At 40.8% G+C, this 22,905-nt stretch overlaps 3 protein-coding genes across 5 annotated transcripts in view; all 3 read right to left on the reverse strand.

The window, feature by feature from the left end:
- Window positions 1–236: 236 nt before the first annotated feature.
- Window positions 237–7,020, reverse strand: LOC111143423 (MYC binding protein). The gene is made up of 5 exons (XM_022497155.1): window positions 6,939–7,020; window positions 6,671–6,743; window positions 3,204–3,252; window positions 2,829–2,958; window positions 237–1,471 (listed from the first exon to the last, which is right to left on the reverse strand). Exons 1-5 carry the CDS (start codon window positions 6,951–6,953, stop codon window positions 1,427–1,429), a joined length of 312 nt encoding a protein of 103 aa, XP_022352863.1. The 5' UTR covers window positions 6,954–7,020; the 3' UTR covers window positions 237–1,426.
- A 1,076-nt stretch (window positions 7,021–8,096) lies between these two features.
- Window positions 8,097–9,804, reverse strand: LOC111143505 (gap junction protein alpha 9). The gene has a single exon (XM_022497312.1). It carries the CDS (start codon window positions 9,802–9,804, stop codon window positions 8,260–8,262), a length of 1,545 nt encoding a protein of 514 aa, XP_022353020.1. The 3' UTR covers window positions 8,097–8,259.
- Window positions 9,805–15,781: 5,977 nt separating this feature from the next.
- Window positions 15,782–22,905, reverse strand: part of LOC111143304 (rhomboid like 2) — a 35,171-nt gene continuing 28,047 nt past the window's right edge. For 2 of the 3 annotated variants that reach the window (XM_022496955.1, XM_022496954.1), the window contains exons 6-8: window positions 21,646–21,706; window positions 17,362–17,423; window positions 15,802–16,341 (exon numbers count right to left, since the gene is read on the reverse strand). In XM_022496955.1, coding sequence (XP_022352663.1) covers window positions 16,162–16,341; window positions 17,362–17,423; window positions 21,646–21,706 — 303 coding nt within the window. In that variant the 3' untranslated portion in view covers window positions 15,802–16,161. Of the gene's footprint in view, window positions 16,342–17,361; window positions 17,424–21,645; window positions 21,707–22,905 lie in introns of all 3 variants that reach the window. The other variant, XM_022496953.1, reaches the window with a different exon arrangement.

Genomic DNA, 22,905 nt, shown 5'->3' on the forward strand with positions numbered 1-22,905 from the left:
GTTTCCAGCAAGTGCTGAGGCTTTTGCTAGTTAAATCAGCTTTCATTGATTTGTTCGGTTTTCTACGTGTGTTTTGACCAAAGAGTAAAAACAGGTTCTCTAACAAAAGGGTTAGAATACATGAAACAGGATGACTCTTAATAATGTCAAGTCAGTCAGTAAGGTATATAAGTCACCAATAAAATGAAAACATCTGACTGTAGGTCTTCCAAAAGAAAGGAAAAGGACTAACAAACAAGAATATAGTGCTTTACCATTTACACATCTTTCACATACATTCCATTTGACCCTCACAACAACCCTGTGAGGTGGGCAGAACTGATAGTATTCTTCTCATTTAACAGATGAGGAAAGTGAATCTCAGCAGGTAACTGAAGTGCCCAATGTTCTACAGTTAGTAGATAATTTGTATTAATATCAGTCTTTGGCCTAAAAATTCAGCACCCAACCTCGCCTCATACTTGCTGTACCTACTTCACAGGGATAATGAAGATAAAATGAATTCAAGGCTAGAAAAATACTTTGAGGGAAAAAGCACTATATAATTATACCCGCAAACTATAATTTTCCACAATATATGGCTCATTCCCCTTCTCATCCCAGCCTGTGCAGGAACCCAGAATTTTATATTGCCTCGTTCTGTGCTCCGCTGAGCAACTAAGTAAGGCAGGGAAACAGTGTGATCCTGTTTGAAGTTACATAAATTACAATCAGGATAACTGCTAGTATAGCAAATTGAAAAACAACACAGGCCAATGTGCAGCTAGGACCCACTGAAGCACAGAGCAAAGCAAGGCAACATCATCAGATAGGGCATGATTGCATAGAAGGAAACGTGGTGTCAGAGTTCCAACTGGCACACACACAGTCATCTAAGGCAAAGTGGTGGCAAAGAAGAGTTATTTGTTCCACATTATATAAACACGAGCAGAAGATTCATGGGAACCCATGCAAAAGCATCTTCTGTCACACTGATCTCTCCAGCTGCCTTCAGAGGATATAAACAACAGTGTCATCTTCATTTTAACAAATGACTGTAGCTGTGCTCATATCCTGCACTGAACCAAGGAACAGCTCCATGCTGAACTTCCTTGGCTAAAATACAACCAGTACCATCATTGCTAGTCAGACTAATAAACAGAATGTCTTTTAAGGTAATGAATTAGATGGCTGTGTTTAGGTTTTTTGTTTTTTTTTTTTTTCAGGATTCACTTTGGATTCTCCTGCTTTTAAGACCCAAAGAAAGTTATATTGAGTTTTTATTGGTGATTCTAAGTATATGTGTTTATGACAGTTAAAGTGTGATAGGTGAATTCAACATATTAAAAGAGTTCTAGAGCATCTGTTCAGAAAAGGTTATATACTATACAAACTATTCAAGTCATACAAAACCATTTTTTCAGTGTCTTTTCAACTGAGAAGGATCCTATTCAGCACGCTTCTCCTCCTGAGGTGGTTCATACTGAGCAAGCTATAGGGCAAAGACAGAGGAGTTTAGGTGAATTTTATTCTAAATTGGGTAAAAAAAACTTAATAGTAACAAAATGAGTAGTTAACTATTCAATTACTGAACCAGGAACTTTATATGAATATCCTATCCATTTTTAAACCATTTAAGATTGATACAATTTAAGATTTAATACAATCAAATGTAATGAAAACTCTTTTCATATAAACCTTTAAAATTACTGGGAAACCAATGCTGAATTTCAGTTCATAACTGCACTGCTCAAATACTTAATAATGCAATAATCTGTCTCTTTCTTCCCAAAGATGCTATGGCTTCTGGTAAAGGACTTAACTCTTTCTCTTTAACAAAAGTTTATTGAACTTTCTCTTAAAAAGCAGGAAAAAAGAATAATATAACATATATTAATCTAGCTAGTCAGTGAAGAGGAGCTCATGTCTTTGACTTAAATGGTGCCAAAGAGTTAACTGATAATTTGTATTGTGGAATCTTGGATTATTTAAGAGGCTGTATTTTCTGTTATGCTGATTTAGATTATTCCAGTTAGTTGAGAGATTTGAGAAGATAATTAGACTTCACTGTGCTTTAGTTTCACTGTGCTTTTAGGTTCTGTGTACCTGTTTCGCTTATCTCGCAAGGTCGTTGAGCAGATAAATCACATTATAAGAAATTCCTAGAGTAATGTAAAATGCATTATGTGATTCAGAATGTGGAAAAACCTCAAAGACTTAGAGTTGACTAATTTGAAGTTTATGAAAAGTCTCACAGGAGTTTCAACAGAGAAAAAACTTGAGCACAGACAAAATTAAGTGCAAACAAATTTATAGAGATAAACACATTACAGCGCCAGCACATACGACTGTGCAGGTTACACACTGCACAACTCTGAGAGGTGCCATTCGCAAAGCATTGACCTTACAATGACCTACTTAAATCAAGTGCTTAGGACTCCCAGAACTCTCCATTTACTCATAAGCAGCATTAACCAATGTTCTCATCCTTTTTTTTTTTTAAAGTAGGCGCCATGCTCTGCATGGAGCCCAATGCAGAGCTTGAACTTAAGACCCTAACATCCCAAGACCTAGGCTGGGATCAGGAGTTGGCAGCTTAACCAGCTGAGCCACCCAGGCGCCCCCCTCATCTTTTTCTTGATGCAGGTTCCCAAGAAGCTCTTCTTGACCACACATTGCTTGTCCTATTTACAATTTGTGGTTTTCTAGATAGAGCATCAGTTCAGCCTTGCAGTTAATCAAGATTATTTATCCTCCTCCCTCCCCTAATATCCATTTTAGTGAGGTTTTGATCTTTTAATCATTAAGGGTGAAATTATTTTTAACATGAATTCTTTTAAAACATTTACCTTTGTTTTCAGTTTTTTATTTTCTTCTACAATAGCTTCATATTTCTCTTTCATTTCTGCCAGTTCTAGGCGAAGCAGCTCTATTTCTGGATTTTCTGGAGTAGCAGCTCCTAAGTGATGCTTTAAAAAACTAATACCAAAGTTAAGAATTTACTTGAGCTGAATGAAACTAATGAAATAGCTCAGAGCAGTATCAATATCTCTGATCATGGTCACCCCACCTTACCACCACCATTTACCCAGAGATCATCATCGCAAAACATAAAGGAAAGTAACTTTTTCAATCGTGAAAAATATTTTAAATATTTATCTATGTGAAAAAATAAGAGTTCCAAAAATAAGTCCTTTTTCTGACTTGAAAGATGAAAAGGATACTCCAAAGCACTATTAGGTTTCTCTGGTTCTTCATATAAGGCTACCAATACTGCAAATCAAAAAGCAGAAAAAAGCAACAATTAAAGTCTTAAATTTGAATGCCTGAAAATTATATAGCCCAGTAAATGTTAAATGCCTGTTATACGCCAAGCACATTGCTAGGACTGCCATACCATACCATAGGACTGGTAAACAAGGCAGCTAAGGTCCCTGCTCTCAACAACTTTACAGTCTAGTGCAAAAGCAAAGAACTAGACCAAAAAAAAAAAAAAAAAAAAAAAAATTGCATCAAGTGGCAATACAAGATGATGGATTATGGGAGCACTTTGGAAGAACACCTAACTCAGCCTAACAAACCAGGGAAGGCTCCCTAACAAAGGGAAATAAGACCTGAGACTTGGCTATGAGGGTTTCAGATAAAATGGGAAGGTGAGGGGGTGGGTAGGGCAAGAGAACAACACATTGAGGAACCGAAAATTCAAGTATGGCTAGATGGAGCCGTGAACAATGTGGCAGGAAAGGAAGCTGGCAAGGTGGTCAGGACGCAGACCAGGGAGGATCCTGCAAGTTTGGTTGGACTTTGATCCTTAGAACAGGCATATAATTAAACAGTTTTAAGCAGGAGAGTGACAGGATCGCTCTTAACTACTGTGTGGAAGATCCTGAGTGGGACAAGAATGAAGGCAGGAAGAGCAGTTAAGAGGCAGGTGTGGCAATCCAGCTGAAAAAGATAGCAACCTGCACTAGAGTGAGGGGGGGGTGAAAATAAAGTAGATAAATTTGAGAAAAATTTTGGAGAGAATCAACAGGGCTATGGTAATTACTGAAAGAAGCTTTGAATTCAGAATGTGCTTCAAGAATAGTTTCATATACAACATGCTAAATAACCACCAACCAAAGACTTTACCAGTTATCCGCATGCTCAAATCAACATTATTTTAGTTTGTATCCAAAAGCTCATGTCAGCACTACCTTGCTTATCTTCTACTGAACAAATTCCTCCTGGGATTTACTACTCAGATAAAAGTCTCTAGACCAGTGGTTAAATTTTTTGTGCATGGAACCCTTTGAAAAGTGACAAAAGCCCAAAAATGTAACTACACACAAATAATGTCCATCTCTAGACTCCAAGTTAAAAACTGTTGTAAAACAACTTACACGCTTCCTTTTTTAGTTTTAATAAATCATCAAAATAGTATAGACAGTATGAGAAAATCAAATGGCAATGACTTTTTAACACCCTGCACTGAGTTCTGATAGTTATTCTTCTAAGTATATATACAACCCTATTTTTTGAGAAATTGGTAAGTTTACATCACCACCACCCTCTCTCTTCAATATGTTTTTCTTTAAATAACACACTCAAACCTGTTTCTTCTTCCATTAATTTCCACTGATCTCTGCCAACTAACGTTATAAGACATGAATACTCTTATCCTTTTCTACCTCTTCTTCCCCACCCCATTTCTTTCAGCTTCTAAATTTCTGTCTGTGGTACTATGAGGTTGATAATTACAGAACATAATGTAAATGTCAAGTTTCCTGTGCTTTTCTATAGATGAAATATACTTCCTTTTAATCAGATAAGAACTCAATAGCTGGTGTTTCCCTTTTTGCCTTAGCAGGAGGGATTTTTAGAGATTGATGTACTCAAAATAACTCAAATGCTTCTTTTTCCATATGACTTATCTTTATCTTTAGCCGTCCTTTAGTGTTAATGTTAGAAGCAGTTTCAGATCCTCTTGGAAATATGCTGTATTAAAATTAAATATGTGTAAAGTACCCGTGTTTGAAACTGAAAATCAAATTTTAAATAGGTCACATCAGTAGAGACATTATGTTAAATTCTCTGATATTATTTAGGAGACTGGAAATCTACAGAGATTGAGAAGTTAGATACCAGTAGATGTGAGCAAGGGAAAAGAAGCCTTCAGGGGTTTCCAATCTCCCAAGGGAAGATCCATGAATGGCCACAAGGCGGTTACTCCCCACCAAGGTCATTTATCTGTCTTCTAACATTCTTTTACTCTGTCCAGCCACTCTGGCCTCCTTGCCTTCCTGGAATGCTTGACATCACATTTCATCCAGATCTCTGCTCAATGTTACTTCTTGAGACCTTCCCCCATCACACCTTATAAATGGCACACCCATTGCTCTTTATCCCCTTTGCTGTGTTTTTATTCATATAATTTCCCACTGGCTGGCACTATGTATTATCTGTCTCCTCCAAATAGAATATAAGGTCATTTAGAGCAGGGGCTTCCCCCCACCCCACTGCTGTATCCCCAGTGCCTGGAACAGAGACCTGAATAAAATGATGAAAGTTAATTAACTTATGGAGTGTTTTTTTTTTTTAAGGGGAGGGGTCAATGAAATTCCAGCCTTCTGTGACACTTCAGAAGAGGAGAGAGCACAGCACTTTCATAGAATACTTCTATCATGTTTGCTGAAATTTAATTGCAAAGAGATAAGGAAACTGGTACCTGAACCTAAGGTTGGTAGCAATTCAGAATTCTCAGCCCATACATGGGAATTAAAAGTCCTGCTTTCTGTTAAGACCCAGAGTTAATCTCCCAGAATTTTCTCCTAACCTTTGCTTCCAGCCAAAGAGCAGTTACCAAATTAATTCCCACACACTTCTCATGTGGAGCCAGTCATCATTCCTGACAGCTCTTCTGTTCTATACCCTCGAAAGTCCTAGCCAATGAGCTGAATGATACATAGCAGACATTCACATTATTGCTGAGCTAATGAAGTAAGCAGTACCCCAGCTATCTCTTGGAACTCTCCAGTTTGAAGCTCCTTATTCATCTTAGGTCTTGAATCCCCTTGGAGAAAGAGATACAGTGTAACAGCTTCCATCTTAAAAACTGTAAACAATATAACCATTTTCATGTGCCCTCAAGCTCTTTAAACTGTAATTCTACTTATGAAATCTGCACAGAGCAGGAATTGGTATAGCCTACGAAATGGGGGTTGAAAAACCGCAGCCAAACTGACTATGAATCGCCTACTTGGGGGATTGAGTTCACTCAGTTACTTTATAAGCAACTTTGAAATCAGGTAATTTTCCCACTGGCCCTTTGTTCGAGGGGAAAATGCTTCTTTACATAATTTTGACTCCGCAAAAACTGTAAGGAGAGAGGAATTGGGATCTCAAGGTCTTTAGCAAACGTGCTCGCTGCGACCGCTCGAGGCAAAGCAACGGAAGTCGGAGGGACTTTGCAACAGCTGCAAGAGTTTCACTCCCCGCCCGGAGAGCGGTAGTGTGAGCGAGGCAACCCCAACTCCGGCGCCGTCCGACAGCCAGACGTGCGCCAATGCCTGCTGAACCCCGAGGCCCACCTAGCTGGACCCCAGACAGATCCCACCTGTTCCCCTTCCTTCCCTACGCCTTGGCCCGTCGGGGGCTCAGCGCCAAGGAGCACGGCGTGGACACGAAGAACCCTCTCCTAGCCCATGCTCACCCTTGGTCAGCGTGTCCAGCACCCCCGACTTCTCCAAGTACCTCCGGAACTGCTCGCGCTTCGAGTCGGCGGCCTGAGGAGACACGGCGGGTCAGTGGCCAAAGCCCAGGGGCCGGAGCAGGAAGAAGGCGCTGGGAGTCCGGCAACCCCGCCTCCGCCTCGCTACCTCAGGCCCCCAAAACCTGCACGCGCGCCCCCATTCCCACCCTCAGCCGACCAGCGGCTGGCAACCGCCCGCACGCCCCCAGCCACGCCGCGCCCCCCTCACTTTGTAATGGGCCATAGTGACAGCGGCAGCGGCGTAGCTGGCGCCCGAGACCGTGGCTGGCGGGCTCTGAGCCGCACTGCTCATGCGCGGAAGGGCGCGCGCGCCTGCGTACTTGCGAACCACGGTCCGAGATCGCAGGGGTGTGGCCTGTTTTCATGACGACCAGGACGCTGTGAGTGCCCCATAGTGGGCTAAGCTGAGGGAGGCTGCGTACGCCCGCCTCTCTGCTCCCGGAGCAGCACCTCTCCTTCCTCTTCCGGTCCTTGCCGCGACTCGGTTGCTTAGCGAGAGGCGAGGTTTTGGTAACTCCGGACTGGTGTCCAGGTGGGGCCAAAGATGGGCGTGGCGCCCGGGGGCGGGGCTTGCGGAGGCTGGTAGCGCTGGGACTGGAGCTGGGTGGGATCTTCGGACACCCGTCTGGAGCAGACCTGTCTCAAGTGGGACCTCATTAGGTGTGGCAATCTATACGTGCTGGTTTCTTGGCTCTCATCCTGAAAAGGTGCGCACGACCGACGCCGGGCAACCCTTGGGTATGCAGTGTCTGGAAAGGAGTGCTTAGACCCGTGTGTTTCTGCTCCCGCTCTTTTTGGAGTTCGTTTTGTGGCGGGCTTGATAGGGGCCTCTGGAGGATGAGAGGTAACGTACTAAGCTTTTGAGCGCTTAATGTGTGCCAGGCATTGTACTAAACACGTTTCTTATTTTAATTCTCATGCTATCCTTGTAAGGTGGGCAGTGTTAGTAAAGTGGCGAAGTTAGAGGACCAGGGAGTGTAGAGCTACGACTCCAGTCTGGGTACTGAATCAAGATGCTATAAAGCCATCAATCTTTTTAAAATTTTATTTACTAGATAGCAATATTATCACTGTACTCAGGAGACATCAGGTTGCAGTCAATAAAGAAACTAAATTAAGTCCCAGGGACAAACAATTGAACCATTGTCCAGAAATAAAAGATTAGCAAGTAGAAAGGAGAATTATGCAGAACAAGGACAGTCTCCTAAAGCTGTACTCCCTTCAGGGAAAAAGCTGTTTCCAAACCATTAAGCCTCGATTCTGAACATGTGACTTTCCCAGAATCAGTTTTCATGAATTCTAAAGGAAGCCTCTGAAAAAGTAATCCTGATTTGGTAACTATGTCTTTGAGTTTAAAACTGCCCCTTCACCATTCAGAATTAATCTCTTTTTCCTTTTTGAAATGGGTGTGCAGTTGTCTGCCTTAACACCGGGTCTTTAGGGCTACCCTTGTCTTGCCTGCGCTCCACCACCACTAGGGTACTTCTGTGATAGCTTAATATGCAGAATGTCTAGAAGCCAACAGCTGTTCAGATCTGAAGGTCTGTGGGAGCCCGCCTACCAATGAGGTTGTTTGTCAGCAACCCCAAATGATTTGGAGGACAAGCAGTAGGATTATTGCAGCTTCTGACCAAATCAGATTCAAAGGACAACTGTCCCAAAGCAGCAGGAGTATCTGGAATGTCAAGTGACTGGCAGTCTCCCTGGGAAGGAGGACGGGTGCTAATTGTGCCCTCTCTGAACTGGCCCTTCAGGTTTCCTTTAGGAGGTGACACCTGATTTTCATCTTCCTTAGAGGGACCCCATGTAGCACTAGGCCACAACTGTTCCCAGGCACAGGTAGCAGGTAGAGGGAAAGCTGTTTGGGATGACTGCCCTATGTGGTTGTCCAGATCTATAGCAACACCTGGAATAGAACAGTGACCTCTAGAGCAGTGGTTCCTTTTGCTGTCTTTGCAGTCAATTTCTCTCTTTTCCCTTAATGGGTTACCCAATTCTTTTCTAAATATTTTATGAGTGTCTTCATTATTACATGAGCTGATGTGTTGAAGATGACTACAGGTAGCGCTAAGTGTGTGCATCTCATCAGAAAGTACAATTTCTTGTTTATCCAAAACACATTTCTCATCATTTCCGCTGTGATTGTCAGGATCCACCTGAAATGCAGGTGAATTTAAACTAGGGCACACTGCTGTGTGTTTTTGCTTTTCCATTAACAGGTAATAATCAGGTGCAGAAGAGGGTCTCTTCAGTGAATTTGCAGATGTGCTCTGATACTTGGCAAGATTTTGTTTTGACTTGTTCGCAAAGAATTCATTGTGTTCATCCTTCCATTTATATTGTCCCCAAAGCCCTCTTTTAATCTTTTTAAAACCTAGGTGGAAAATTTCTAGAACATTTAAGAGAAGCGAAACAGTGGCTATGGATTGCATAAATAGTAGGAATATTGTCTTTTCTGTTGGTCTTGAGACAAAACAATCAATTATATTTGGACACGGGTGGCCATGGCATTTAAATAAAGGCTCTAAATGAAATCCATATAAAAGATACTGTCCAATCATGAACCCAACCTCAATCACGGAGCGAGTGAAAATGTGTACCACGTAAGTGCAAAGCAGTGTTCCTCTGAGTGGAGCTTTATTTAGTTTCCTTTGTTCCAGCTGACGAAGTTCTTGCTCCAGTCTCCTTCCATCCCCAGGCATTTCAAACTCCACCCCCTCCAGTGCTCCTCTCAGTTGAGCTTTCTTCCTCTGCCTCTCTTTCTCCAGAACCCTCAGTCGGTATAAAGCATGGCCCATATAGACCAGGGATGGTGAAGACACAAATATCACTTGCAAAACCCAGTATCTAACAAGGGAGATAGGAAAGGCCTGGTCATAGCACACATTTCTGCAGCCGGGTTGTTCTGTATTACAGATGAAGCCAGACTGCTCGTCATTCCAGACATCCTCAGCTGCTACACCCAGAACAAGCATTCGAAATATGAACAGGATAGAGAGCCAGATCTTTCCAATTATGGTGGAGTGGATGTGAACTTCCTCCAGGATGCCTCCAAGGAAATTCCAGTTCCCCATGTTTATTTAGTCAGCCATCTTCACTCTGAACCCCATCAAATAGGAGACAGATAAATTCTTCCATTCTGAAGGACATGCTATTTCCTAAAGCAAACCTATGGCAAAAGCATGAACAAAGCATCACTCTCTTCGTGTGCGGGTTACTCTCCTCTTTCCCTAGAGAACTGTGATAATCTTACCAAGAATTTTTTAAGCTATGAGGAATTTAAAATCACTTACGTTTAGACATTATAATGCAATGAAGAAAAAAAAAGATAGCTGGAGGAGGGGTTGTATATATTCTCTATGAAGAATAGAACTGTAGATGGGGTGCTTGGCTGGCTCAGTCGGAAGAGCATGTGACTCTTGAACTGGGGGTTGTGAGTTCGAGCCCCATGTTGGGTGTAGAGATAACTTAAAATAAGTAAATAAAAATTAAAAAAAAAATAACTCTGGGATTCCCTATAAGAGTCTTGTTATTGTTAGTTGAAGTTTATTACTGTTTTACTTTGTTTAACTGAGAACTTTCGGGGAGGTTCCTAAAACTACTGACATGATCTTACAAACCTCTCTATTAAGATTATATAAAAATTGGGACGCCTGGGTGGCTCAGTTGGTTAAGCCGCTGCCTTCAGCTCAGGTCATGATCCTGGGGTCCTGGGATCGAGTCCCGCATCGGGCTCCTGGCTCGGCAGGGAGCCTGCTTTCTCCTCTCTCTCTGCCTGCCTCTCTGCCTGCTTGTGTGTACTCTCTCTCTCTCTGACAAATAAATAAAATCTTTAAAAAAAATTATAACCAAAGTCAGTGATTTTAAAATCTCATTTATACACAAAGGAAAATGAATGTGTTTCATTTGATAATTCAGTAGGATATAGCACTTAATGAAAATCAGAGGAAACAGATCTGGCTCTTGCTATCAGAATTTAGATTTGTTTTTTAATCCATGTTTAAATGTCTAAATTCTCTTGGCTTTCTGACAGTTGTTGAGCACTTTCAGAAATCAGAAATTTCAGTAATATTTATTAATATTCATAAAATTCTTAATTAGCTATGAAAAATTGTGTACATTTTTATCATCTTAAAATGAACTCCAGTTAACTAAGTAAAACTTAAAAAAACAGAACTTCAAGATAAATACAAATAAAAAAAGAACTCCAGAAATTCTCAACTATTTTTGTCCTAGCAGAATGTTTTTAGATAGTTCTTGAAATAAACAAATGGCTGTGGTGGTGGTGGTATTATAGATATTTTCATTGTAACAATATTTGACCTACTTAGGATACATAGCTTGCTTTTATGGAAGGAACAGTGTAATAATAGAGCAAGTTATACTTTAGATGCTTGGATTATCAAGCAGTACATTCCATATTAAGGTAGAGATTCTAGTGTATCTAAGAGGAAATATATCCTACAGGAAAGATAAAAAGATGAGTGTTTTCATAACTCATTTAAAATATCAGTGTGTGTTCTATATCCTTTATATAAAGGGAAATGTTACACAGTTAAATACAATACTGGGATACTGTAGCTAAACAATATGTTCATCACAAAAACCTTATGAGGTAGGAATATTGTTTCCCCAGTTTACAGATGAGGAGACTGAGGCACACCTAAATTATCCAAGGTTGGGGCAGCTGGGTGGCTCAGTTGGCTAAACATCCAACTTTCAATATTGGCTCAGGTCATGATCTCAGGGTTGTGGGTTCAAGCCTCACATCCAGCTCTACACTGAGCACAGCATCTGCCTGGGACTCTCTCTCCCTCTTCCTTTACCCTCCCCCAACCAAATGAATAAAATCTTTAAGTTACCTAAGGTCACACAGCTGGAACTGGCATTGAAAACCAGTGTGGCTCTAAAGTCAGGTCCTGTTCTATTTTTCCTCTTTGGGTGCACTTAAGATCTGCATGAAAGAAACATTAAGAAATCATCTGTTTTCTCTTAAAAGTTTACTTAAATTAGGTATGTCAAATAGTGATAGTTTGGACTTTTTAAATAACTGATTTTAAAGTCTTTAGTTCCTTTTCTAAAGCTTCATTCAGTTGAAAAGATTTACAAAAGCATCAACCTTCTAAAATTAGTTGTACTTCTGATATAGAGAAAATTTCTATTTAACTTTATTATGTTAATAATAATATATTCTTTGATCCAACAATCCAAAACACTTTAAAGCGTAAGCAATGGTATCATTCATGTTGTTTTTAATAGTTGCAAATTGAATATGTCCAAAGTAATTATCACTACAAGAAAGGCAATGTTGTACATAATAAATAATAGTGCATCTATAGTATGGTACTATGCAACCAGTAAAAATGATAAATATATACTAATATAAAAAGATATTTGATATATTGTTTCAGTTTATAAAATAGAACAGTATGACCCCATAATCATATATTTGTTTATATGTAGAAATGCATATGAAAAAGCCTAGAAGGAAATTCATCAAGGTATTAACTATGATTAAAAAAAAAAAACTAAAGATATTAAGTATGATAATCTCTGGGTGGTGTAATTACAATTGACTTATTTTTTTATAATTACATGTATTTTAATTTGTTTTTACCATGAGCACTTCTATAATCACAAAAAAAAAAATTGTTTTTCCTTAAGATACAAAAGCATAGTATTTCCTGAAAGGAGCAGTAAATTAGCTACAAATCTTAAGTTCTGAAGCTTTCCTAAATGACATGAATACTAGTCTACAAAGACTCAATCCCACAGAATTCAAAAGCAAAGAATAAAAACACTTCAAACAACTCTTTCTTAATTTGCTAAAACAGAGATTAACACAAACCTGTTCAGATAAATCCGAGAAGCAAATCGTGTTTGTTCTCTGAAGGTGTCCTTTCCCAGGTGTTGCAGGTGTAGTGCAGTTCAATTCAATGCAGTGAGTCAGCCATCTGCTAAAATCCATTTGTGCTCATTGTTCCTTTTTCTAAAGCCACTCTGTCCAATAGAACTTTTGCAACAATGCTGAAACAGACTCTCTCTGCACTGTCCAATAAAGTAGCCACTAGCTACCATAGAGCCATTGGGCACTTGCATCATGACTTGTGTAACACAGGAACTGAGGGGTTTTTATCTTATTTAATTTTAATTAAAATTTAAGAGCTGCATGTGCCTTGTGGCTACTTTATTGGATGGGACAAATAAAGAATATTTCCAGTATTTCTAATAACACAGCAGTTTAGAAGACTAAAGTTCTGAGCCCCAAATTAAGCTGAATAGATGGTTCCTCTATAATTCAGAGACATCAAATTGAAAACACCAGATGTTCGTATGTTATTTTTTTAACAGTAATTTTGCCCTCTGGGGAGCCCAATTAGATATCACTGTTTTGGGTAATGTGAACCATGTTTCTAGTACCAAAAACTCTTTCTGACTAAAAACAGTTTCTTTTTTATTTATTTATTTGAGAGAGACAGAGAGAGCACATGATGGGGGGAGGGTCAGAGGGAGAAGCAAACTCCCTGCTGAGCAGGGAGCCTGATGTGGGATTTGATCCTGAGACTCCAGGATCATGACTGGAGCTGAAGGCGGTCACTTAACCAACTGAGCCACCCAGGCACCCCTAAAAAAGTTTTCATAGTTAGATGAATTCTGTTTCTCTGTCTAGTTTTCTGTTAGGAACAATTAAATTTCCATTTAGGTCATTAAAGTTCTCTCTTCCGAGCTAGTGACCTGATGGGTTGGCCATGACAGATGACTATTTCTTCTCTGAGCTTTTGGTTTTTTCCCTTAAGATTTTTTATTTTTAAGTAATCTCTACTCCCCAACATGAGGCTTGAACTCAGAACCCTGAGATCAAGAATGGCAGGCTCTTTAGCCTAAGCCAGCCAGACACCCCTTCTCTGGGCTCTTTACCAATTAACAGATACTTTTCAGATTAAATGCAACTATTTTACAGGGGAAAAATTATACATTTATATTAATATTTTTGTTTATTATATAAGTTACATATGTGTAATATATAAATTATACATAAACTATTAATAAACTTGAAAAACACTAAGCCTCATTAGTAGTTAGATAAATACAAATTTAAAGGAAGTATTATTTTTTCACTATGAAAATGCAGATTTTTTCAAAGATTTACAATATCTGCTTTTGGTAAAGGTATAAGGAAACTTACTATCACCTGCTGTCAGTAAGAATGTAAGTGAATGCAGCTACTTAAAAGGCAGTTTAAATCTATCAAAATTTACAGCATTTCTGTTTCTGGATGCTTAAAATATTCATTGAGCAAACATACTCAAAGGTATCCTGCACCTAGGAAGTGCACATAACACTGTTGATAATAACACAAAATCAGCAACAGTGTCCAGTAGAGGCGTGGTTAAATAACCACAGTACATCTTTATCATCCCGAGACTCAGAGAATGGAAGTCTCTAACGTCACATTGTAGAGCAAGTTACAGAGCCACACCCCTAGTATAATCTCATTTATCCTGTTAAAACCTACAGTTCATATGTATGAACTGTATACATATGTATGAACATATACATAATATGTATATTTAATTAGAACAGAGATTAACCCAGATCTTTCTAAGTTGAGGTAAATCATTCTTATAAGTTATACCAGTCCCCTTCAACTTGTTCTCTGAACTTGTCCCTTTGGGGATGCAGAGCAGATTCAGTGCCATTTAGTACAGTGAGGGAGCCAGGCATCAACTCAAATCCGTTTTCCTTTCTGCGCCTCGTGGATAGAAAAAGGTCTGCGAGAACATAGCCCCAGCTGTTGACAGCAGTCATCACCAGGGAAAAAAGCAGGTTTGGGGTGGGAAGGTAAAAAGGACTCTTTGATTTAAGTTCTTGTTCAAATCTTTGTTTAACCAAAAACATATGCATATTCTCATACTCAAAAAACTTTTTTTTTAAACAAATCTCAGATCAGTTTTTCTCAAAATGCTGACATAATACTTGGCATATTTCAAAGTAAGTATGTATGCTCCTTTCAGAATACAGCAACATGTTTAGATAGGTGTTCAAAAATAAAACATGTCAATGATGAAAGAAAAAAATTGTATTTCCTGTGTTCAGATAGCCCAATACTGTTTTGGGAAAAGGGTGACCAAGGCACCTGGGTAGCTCCTTGGTTAAATGTCTGACTCCATCATAGCTCAGGTCTTGATCTTAGGGTTGTGAGTTCAAGCCCCATGTTGGGCTCCATGCTGGGCATGGAGCCTACTTTTTTTTTTTTCTTTTTTGAAAGGGGTAGAGAAAGAGTGCAAGGGGTGAGGAGGAACAGAGGGACAGGGAGAGGGAGAATCCCGAGCAGGCTTCATGCTGAGCTCAGAGCCCGCTGGGGGGAGGGGGGAGGAAGAAGGGGGAGGGCACAATCCCGTGACCCTGAGATCATGACCTGAGCTAAAATCAAGAGTGAGCCACCCAGGTGCCCAGACATGGAGCCTACATTTAAAAAAAAAAAAAAAGGCTAACAGTCTGGGTTCTATAATAAGAAGGGAGACAGGCTTCTCAGCTTTCAGATTTGACATTTTACCTTTTGTAAATAAATCCTACCCACTCCCAGGAGAGCCACTAGCCATGTAAAGGATGAGAATCCAGAGTCCGGGATTGCACCAGAAAGCCAGTTCTAGGTTCCTCAGGCTCCTAGACACACTTCTTGAATTTTAAACTGGCAGTCCAGAAAATTTTCAGTCTCCTTTTGTAAGATATTTCTACCATCTATGATGCACTCACAGAAATGTTTGTTCTGTCCTCCCATGATACTCTCAGCTTTCAGTATTTGGGGAACATAGCCTCATTAGAGGAGGAGAGAGTGGGCTTTCGAGTCATTACCAACCTTTAAATCAGTGCCCTCTTAGAGAAGTTACTTGATTTTTTTAAATGATTTTCCATGTGGTCCTCTCTAGATAGAGTAATCGCCACCTTTCTGGGTTGCTGAAAAGATGAGCAATAATGTATATCAAGCACCTCAAACAGTGATCTGTCCACCCCCAACAGTGACAGAAAGTGATTATCAATAGTCTGGCACAGGTATGAAAAGTTTTTATTATCAGCACAGTACAGTATGTGTGAATTCTATCAAGCAGTCTCTACAGCATACCTTCCAAGGAGAGCAAGTCTTACTTAGATACATATGATGCACACCATGTGTCTGGAAAGAGCCAATCCCTGCTTCTTCTATCCCTTCCCTTTTCTCTCTTCCTTTTCCCTCCTCTGCGTTCAGAAGCTCCTTCCCTAAACCTTAACCCCTTTTGTAAACAGTCTTTGCAACTGAGGACATCCGTCATGTTCTGACCTCTTTAAAAACAAATTGTTAGCATTTGCAAGGACTTCTTGATCTCTTCGTAGACTTCAGTTTTTTTCCAGATGGCTCTTTGCATTCCTTGGTTTATATATCATGAGGCAGTTCAGTTTGCTGGGGATAGGAAAATGTTGAAAAACACGGCAAATAAGACACAAGCTAAATAAGCTGCAATTGCTATCCAGAACCTTGGGTCCTTCAGCAGAGCCTTATCAAAGCAGCTAAACACAGTGTAACCTATGGACATTCCAGCGAATCCACCTGCAACATGGGCTGCAAAAGACACCTTGGGAGGAAAAGGGGAGACATGAAAATAAGTGAAGAAAATGCTAATTGCATATTTCAGTTGCGTCCCTCTTCCTAAAATACACATACAATCAGAGTCAAACAAGAGTCTTAAAAGCCTGAAGGACAAGGAGGTAAGCGAAAAAGAGACCCAAAACTCCCAGGTGCACAGAGAGGAGATGTTCTGAAACCATGCTGAGCTAAAAAATGTCATTTCATCCACACTCCGAATGCACAGGACTGAGCCGTTCTTTCTCATTCATTCTGTCACCATCACATTCAGGATAGTTCTGTATAATGTCAAGAGGAGGTGTTGTATGACCACAGGGGATCTCTGTAGGAGCTGCATCTGACCCCACATAAATGGAATGTCAGAATGAAAACACGGATGACGGAGACACACATATGCCAGCAGAAACTACCCAATTCAAAGACTAATAACAGGGGTGCCTGGGTGGCTCAGTGGGTTAAAGCCTCCACCTTCGGCTCAGGTCATGATCCCAGAGTCCTGGGATCGAGCCCCGCATTGGGCTCTCTGCTCGGCAGGGAGCCTGCTTCCTCCTCTCTCTTTCTGCCTGCCTCTCTGCCTCCTTGTGATCTCTGTCTGTCAAATAAATAAATAAAATCTTTAAAAAAAAAAAAAAAAGGCTAATAACAAGAAAACTGGAAATCTCTCTTTTTTTTTTTTTATCTTGCAAATTCATCTGGACCAAATTTTCATTGCTGTTTTCCAATCTGCTTTGTATTCTCGGCAGACAGTGAAATCCCTTCTCTCCTGTTTTGCTCCCAGGAGTCCCAGGAGGGCAGGTGCAGAGTAGTAGAGTCAGCAGTCAGGGCTCTGAGAGAATTAAGTGAAATGGATAATCCAAAAATCTGATTTCCTCAGGAATCTGTTTACCTTCCACTGAAAAGTGTGGCTGCCCTAAATCACAGAATTGTTGCCCCTATTTGATGACCCTTTTTGGCTACTGATATGATAGCTGAACAAGTTCTTGTTAAAAAAATAATAAATGGAACTCACCGGTGACCCGTCCGCAGGGACAAAGAACCTTCTGTAGAGAGCAAATCCCATATCCGACCCAACTAGAAAGAAAAACAAATTGATGAAGACCCAGGACCACCAGAGCAATACACCAGATGTTTTGGGTTCTCTTCTAGTCATGGCAGCAGCTAACATTTATGGAGACTCACTCTGCCAGGTGCTATTATAAGAGCTTTAAGAGTATCAATTCGCTAATCCTCATAAGGACCCTATGAAATGAGTATGCCATTATCCCATGTGACAGATTGATTCATCCCACCTGTATTTGGTGGTTATCCTCTATGTGCCAGGCACTATTCTAGGTGGCGGAGATACTCTAGTGAACAGATGAGACAGCCCTGCCTCTGCCTCCTGGAGCTGATGGTCTCGTTCCGGGAGGCACACAAATTAGTAAAACATAAAACGTGCAGTACAGCAAATGGCACTAAGTGCTCCATCAAATGGGCAAAATGCAGAGAGGAAGGAGGATTAGGAATGCTGGGAGTAGGGTGTGATTTTTAATAAAGTCAAGGACAATCTCACTGAGAATATGACATTTGACGGAGATAAGAGAGCAAGCGATGCTGACATCTGAAGTAAGAGTCTTCCAGGCAGTGGGAAGAGCAAGTGCAAAGTCCCTGTGGCAGGAATGTGCCCAATGTGCTGGAGGAAGACCAGAGCAGCTGAGCTGGCTGAGTGGGTGGTTTTCAAAGTGTGGTTTCCTGCCCCTCCAAGATCAGCAGCAATATTCACCTGGAACTTAATATAAATGAAACTTCTCAGGCTCAACCTAGAATTCTTGAACCAGAAACCCTGAAGATGAGGCTCAGAAGTCTGTGTTTTAACAAGACCTCAGGTGATTATGGACTACACTTGGGGATAAAATGTTAGGCGAGGAGTAGGGGACAAATCATGTAGGGGCTTTATGGGCCAGTGTAAGGACTTTGGCTCCAAGTGGTAGGAAACCTTTGAAAGCTTTTGAGCACACGAGTGATATAATTCAACTTATGTTTTGGTTGTTGTTGTTGTTGTTTTAAGATTTTATCTATTTGCTAGAGAGAAAGAGCACAAGCAGGGGGAGCAGCAGGCAGAGGGAGAAGCAGGGTCCCCCACTGAGCAAGGAGCCTCATGTGGGACCCTGGGATCATGTGGCACCCTGGGACCCAGGACCCTGGGATCACGACCTGAGCCGAAGGCAGCTGCTTAACAGACTGAGCCACCCAGGCATGTACCTCAACGTATGTTTTAGAAAGATCATTCTGGCTGCTATACAGGAAGGAGTGTAAGGGACCAAGGACGAGAGCAGGAGACCAGCTAGATCACAGGTATGGTACCCATCCAAGTGAGGAATGATGGCGGCATCTTATCCATAAGGAAAACAAAACACAGGAGGTAAATACTTGTCCAAGGCCACACAGCTCAGAGGCAGGGACAGGATTTGAACCTTAAGAAGTCTGGCCATGGAGGCTCCCCTCTCACCTACCACACTAACTGCCTCTAAGTACCACCAGAGCACTGATGACAGGTCAAGGAAAGAGATGAGTCCATACTCTCCAATGGAACATCAAGAGCCAGAACTTGGCCTTCTTCAAATAAGTCAGATCCATGATGCCAAAGGAGCTTCCAGGACTTCTTGGCATAGAAGAACTCCACCTTCCATGTGGCCTGAACTTGGAAACATCTCATGCAGCTGTCACATTCCACACCCATCCCTCAACTCCCTGTGCTCCACTTAGTGGAGCCCCAGTGTCCTCGGAGATGGAAAGACCTAGTCCTTGCCTTTGGGGAAACAGCATCAGGGCCATGTGCTGTGGCTGGTTTCCCTTTCAATACTGTATTGATTGATGTTCAAGTGACTAGACGGGAATTGAGGTCGAGGAAGTACTCAATATTAATTTAACTGTGAATGACTGTTACACAACATGCTGGATAAATGCGTCTGAGTTGTATCTGCAGCCATCGTTTGGATTTCCTAGTCCTGTGTAAATAAATACACAACAGAGGTAGAACTAGGAAAGCTCTTACTTGAAAAAGTTACTCTGGCCTCATCGTCCACAGAACAAGGCCGCCTTTCAAAAAGTTCTTGTAACCCTTCTTAGCACATCCATTCCTCCAACCTCTTTCTCTCTGGACATGCCCTTTCTGTATCTCTCTGCCCGACTCCTCCTGCATCCTGGGGGAGTTTGCTTCTATGTCTGCTGCAGTAACTACACTGGGACATGTCTTCCCACCTGAAAAGAAGCTTCTTTTCCAATAAACCAAGTTATCGTCCTTGCTAAAAATTTGACACTGATTTTTAAGAGAGTTGCCTTTATATGGATTTTATTTTTGAAGGGTGAAAATGTGATTTCATCTTTCAAAAGCTCAGCTGCTTTTTCAGTAGACACATGGAACAATAATGCTTAGGAAGGAAGGTCCATCAGGCCAATTGTTCTTGCAATTAAGAAGAATAATTTACCTTTTTTTTTTAAACCAGTTTTAAAAAAAAAACAACTATACACTTTCCCAAGGAAATGTGTTTAAAATAAAAATATACTGTATTTTGTTAATCTCGCATGTGTTGTAATTTGCCTCTTCTTCAATAATAGGTAAACCAGGCCAAAGAACATTTAGAAATGGTCCATGCCAGGGAGTGGGAAAGGTTAACATTAACGGGTCTTAGCTGCTCTGTAAAAATAAAGTGACTTTATTACTTACCTCGGGAATGACATAATGTTACATAAACTATTTTTGGAGAACCCCTGTGCATAAGGAAAGGGTTTTTACTCCAACACTGAAGAGTATTAAAACCATTTTCCCATCAAGGGTTTGAGGCTCATTTTACAAAGTCATTCATAATTACCCTAAAAGAAACAGACTGAAAACCAGGTAACGTGTGTGTGGCAACATGTTTTGGTCTCAGGATTTGTCCCTTGGTCCCAGTTGTGACGCTTAACAGCCTAGGTGGCAGCTCTGCTCCACAGTGACTCTCACAACAGACATTTGCTGTCCTTTCTGCGCTCACAACTTTTGCCTCACATTTTCAATTTCTTATGGACAAAAATATTACATCGAGTATGTGTAACCTATAAACAAGTCACTTACCTTCTCTCAAGATGAAACAGTGTTTTTACAGCTGAACTGTCCATAAACTGGATTTAGTCTCTTTCCTCAGAGGTAGTTGGCCCTATTCCCAGCAATGTGGATAACTGAACTCTTGATACCGATTAGCAGAACCCTTTCTTCTTACCATGCAGACAGCCAAAATCTTAGGTATTATCAAGTATCGCCTCCATCATGGCCTTCAAGTGGGACCCTACCGTCTCACCCCAGGGTCTGCCTTCTCCCCACACCCTCTATGTGGCTCCAGCTTCTGCAGAAGCAGATCAAAAAACATGAGTTACTAGCCCTGCCTTGGCTCTTTTTCTTCTACCCAGTGTGGCCTGCCACCACCCAAAATCTACCATGACGTTCAGACTCGGCTAAAGTTCTGCCTCCTCTCCAGACTGAGCACTCTTCCTAAATTCCTTCAGCATGTAATTCTCTGCTATAATTCTTGGAGATTTCAAAAGCCACATTGGCCATCCTCCTAGTTCCTTGACCTCTCTGTTCCCTCACCCTCTGCTCCTGTCTTTAAGCCTCAGCCACCACTCCATGCTTAGATCCTAGATCAGATTTTTTTTCCTTAATCTAAAAATGTATAAAGTGAGGAAGAGAACAGATCATGTCAGTGTTTTTCAAGCTTTCCTGTTTCAGACAATATCATATACAGAGTCCAATGTATGAGAAAAATCCAGTATATAAAACATAAATGAAGCTGTTGTGGTTAAAGTAGACAAACTACCTAAAGCTCTACCCTCTTGACTTCCCCCACTCCAGAAAGAAACAAAAAGCAGAAACTCATTACTAAGGCACCTCTAAAAACCTCCCACAGGGGTGTGAAAACTCCTCCGTTTACCTTTCTGCTTAGGGCTATGGAGCCAAAATTCTTTGTCACTCCCTGCCAGTGTTTAGGAAAAGTGAGGCCCTCTGGAAGTCAAACTGATAAAATTACAGGTGCAAAGTGTTCACAAAACAAACTTACTTATGATGGGGCACCTGGGTGGCTCAGTGGCTCAGTGGGTTAAAGCCTCTGCCTTCGGCTCAGGTCATGATCTCAGGGTCCTGGGATCAAGCCCCGCATCGGGCTTTCTGCTCAGCAGAAAGCAGGTGCTTCCCCGCCCCCCCCCACCGCCTACCTGTGATCTCTGTCCGTCAAATAAATAAATAAAATCTTTAAAAACAAAAAAAAAAAAAAAAACTTACTTATAAGGATGATGATCAGTAGTCTGACAATTCCGAAGGCAGGAATCATTTCTCGAAAATTCTTGCAAAGAGATAAATAAAAATAATGTAAGCTATCTATTGGCAAATGAAACCTCGACCGTACTCTCTCTTCACGGGCTTTTTCATTTGAAGTTTGAGTGTCAAGTATTTACAAAATAAAGCAATGCTCTTGCAGCCCAGCTTTCAAATGTATTTGGGAAGTATAATGCTGGTGCACTTGAGAGCAAAAGGAATAGTTAATTCCTTTTAATTCCTAGTTAACTAGACAGGACTGTATTAGCAGGAAAAAAAATCTAAATATGGGTAATGTGGAAATCAATACTTAACATGTCATGGATAGAGATATGATAGGTAGATAGATAGATGCTGTCAAATGAAGTCTGATGAACTATTTCTAAGGGTTTTTTGGTTAATATTCATTCAATACTTTATCCTCTTCCTTCCAAATAGGAGTTAGTTAAAATTTGAATATTACCTCAATTCTTTTAGAGAATTTCAAAAAATTTTAAAATATTGGTTAAAAAAAAATAAAGTTTCATGTTAGCTTTGAAAAATCTCAGTCCAGGGGCACCTGGATGGCTCAGTCAGTTGAGTGTCCAACTCTTGCTTTCAGCTCAGACCATGCATGGTCTCAGGGTCATGAGATCAAGTTCCATGTGGGGCTCTGTGCTCAGCCGGGGAGTCTGCTTGAGATTCTCTCTCCTCCTGCCCCTCCCCGTTCTCTCTCTCTCTCCAAAATAAATAAATAAATCTTTTAAAAAGAAAATCTCAGTCCAGTTTACAGTACCCTCCTGTGTTACTAAAGAACTACTGAGTCAGGGGCACCTGGGTGGCTCAGTCGGTTAAGTGTCTGCCTTCAGCTCAGATCATGATCTTGGGATCCTGTGATCAAGCCCTCCATTGGGCTCCCTACTCAGTGAGGTGTCTGCTTCTCCCTCTCCCTCTCCTCCTCCCCCTGCCCCTGGCTCATGCTCTCTCTCTCTCTCTTAAATAAATAAATTAAATCTTAAAAAAAAAAAAAAAAAGAACTGAGTCAGAAAGACATCTCCACTTTAATTTATTGAGTTACTTCTCCCTTCCCTTTCAATTTATTAATTCTCTTCCCAAAGAGTAAAGACACTGAAATACCCATGTTTATTTTAAATCAATTATTTTTAAACTGTTGGGGTCACAACCTATAATAAGAAACAATTTACATAAAAATCCAGTACACACATAAATCAAACAGTATTACACGCA

Source organism: Enhydra lutris, unplaced genomic scaffold, assembly GCF_002288905.1.
Source record: "Enhydra lutris kenyoni isolate GAN:26980312 unplaced genomic scaffold, ASM228890v2 scaffoldscaffold9, whole genome shotgun sequence".
Taxonomy (NCBI): Eukaryota; Metazoa; Chordata; class Mammalia; order Carnivora; family Mustelidae; genus Enhydra; species Enhydra lutris.

Excerpts from the sequence above, each read along its gene's own strand:
- LOC111143423 (XM_022497155.1), bottom strand. Across the intron at positions 3,253-6,670 it reads GCTGGACACGCTGACCAAGG|TATTGGTAGCCTTATATGAA; the intron begins GTGAGCATGGGC and ends TTTGATTTGCAG. Across the intron at positions 1,472-2,828 it reads ATAAAAAACTGAAAACAAAG|CTTGCTCAGTATGAACCACC; the intron begins GTAAATGTTTTA and ends TTTGCCCTATAG.
- LOC111143505 (XM_022497312.1), bottom strand. The coding sequence starts at position 9,804 with ATGGGGAACTGGAATTTCCTTGGAGGCATCCTGGAGGAAGTTCACATC.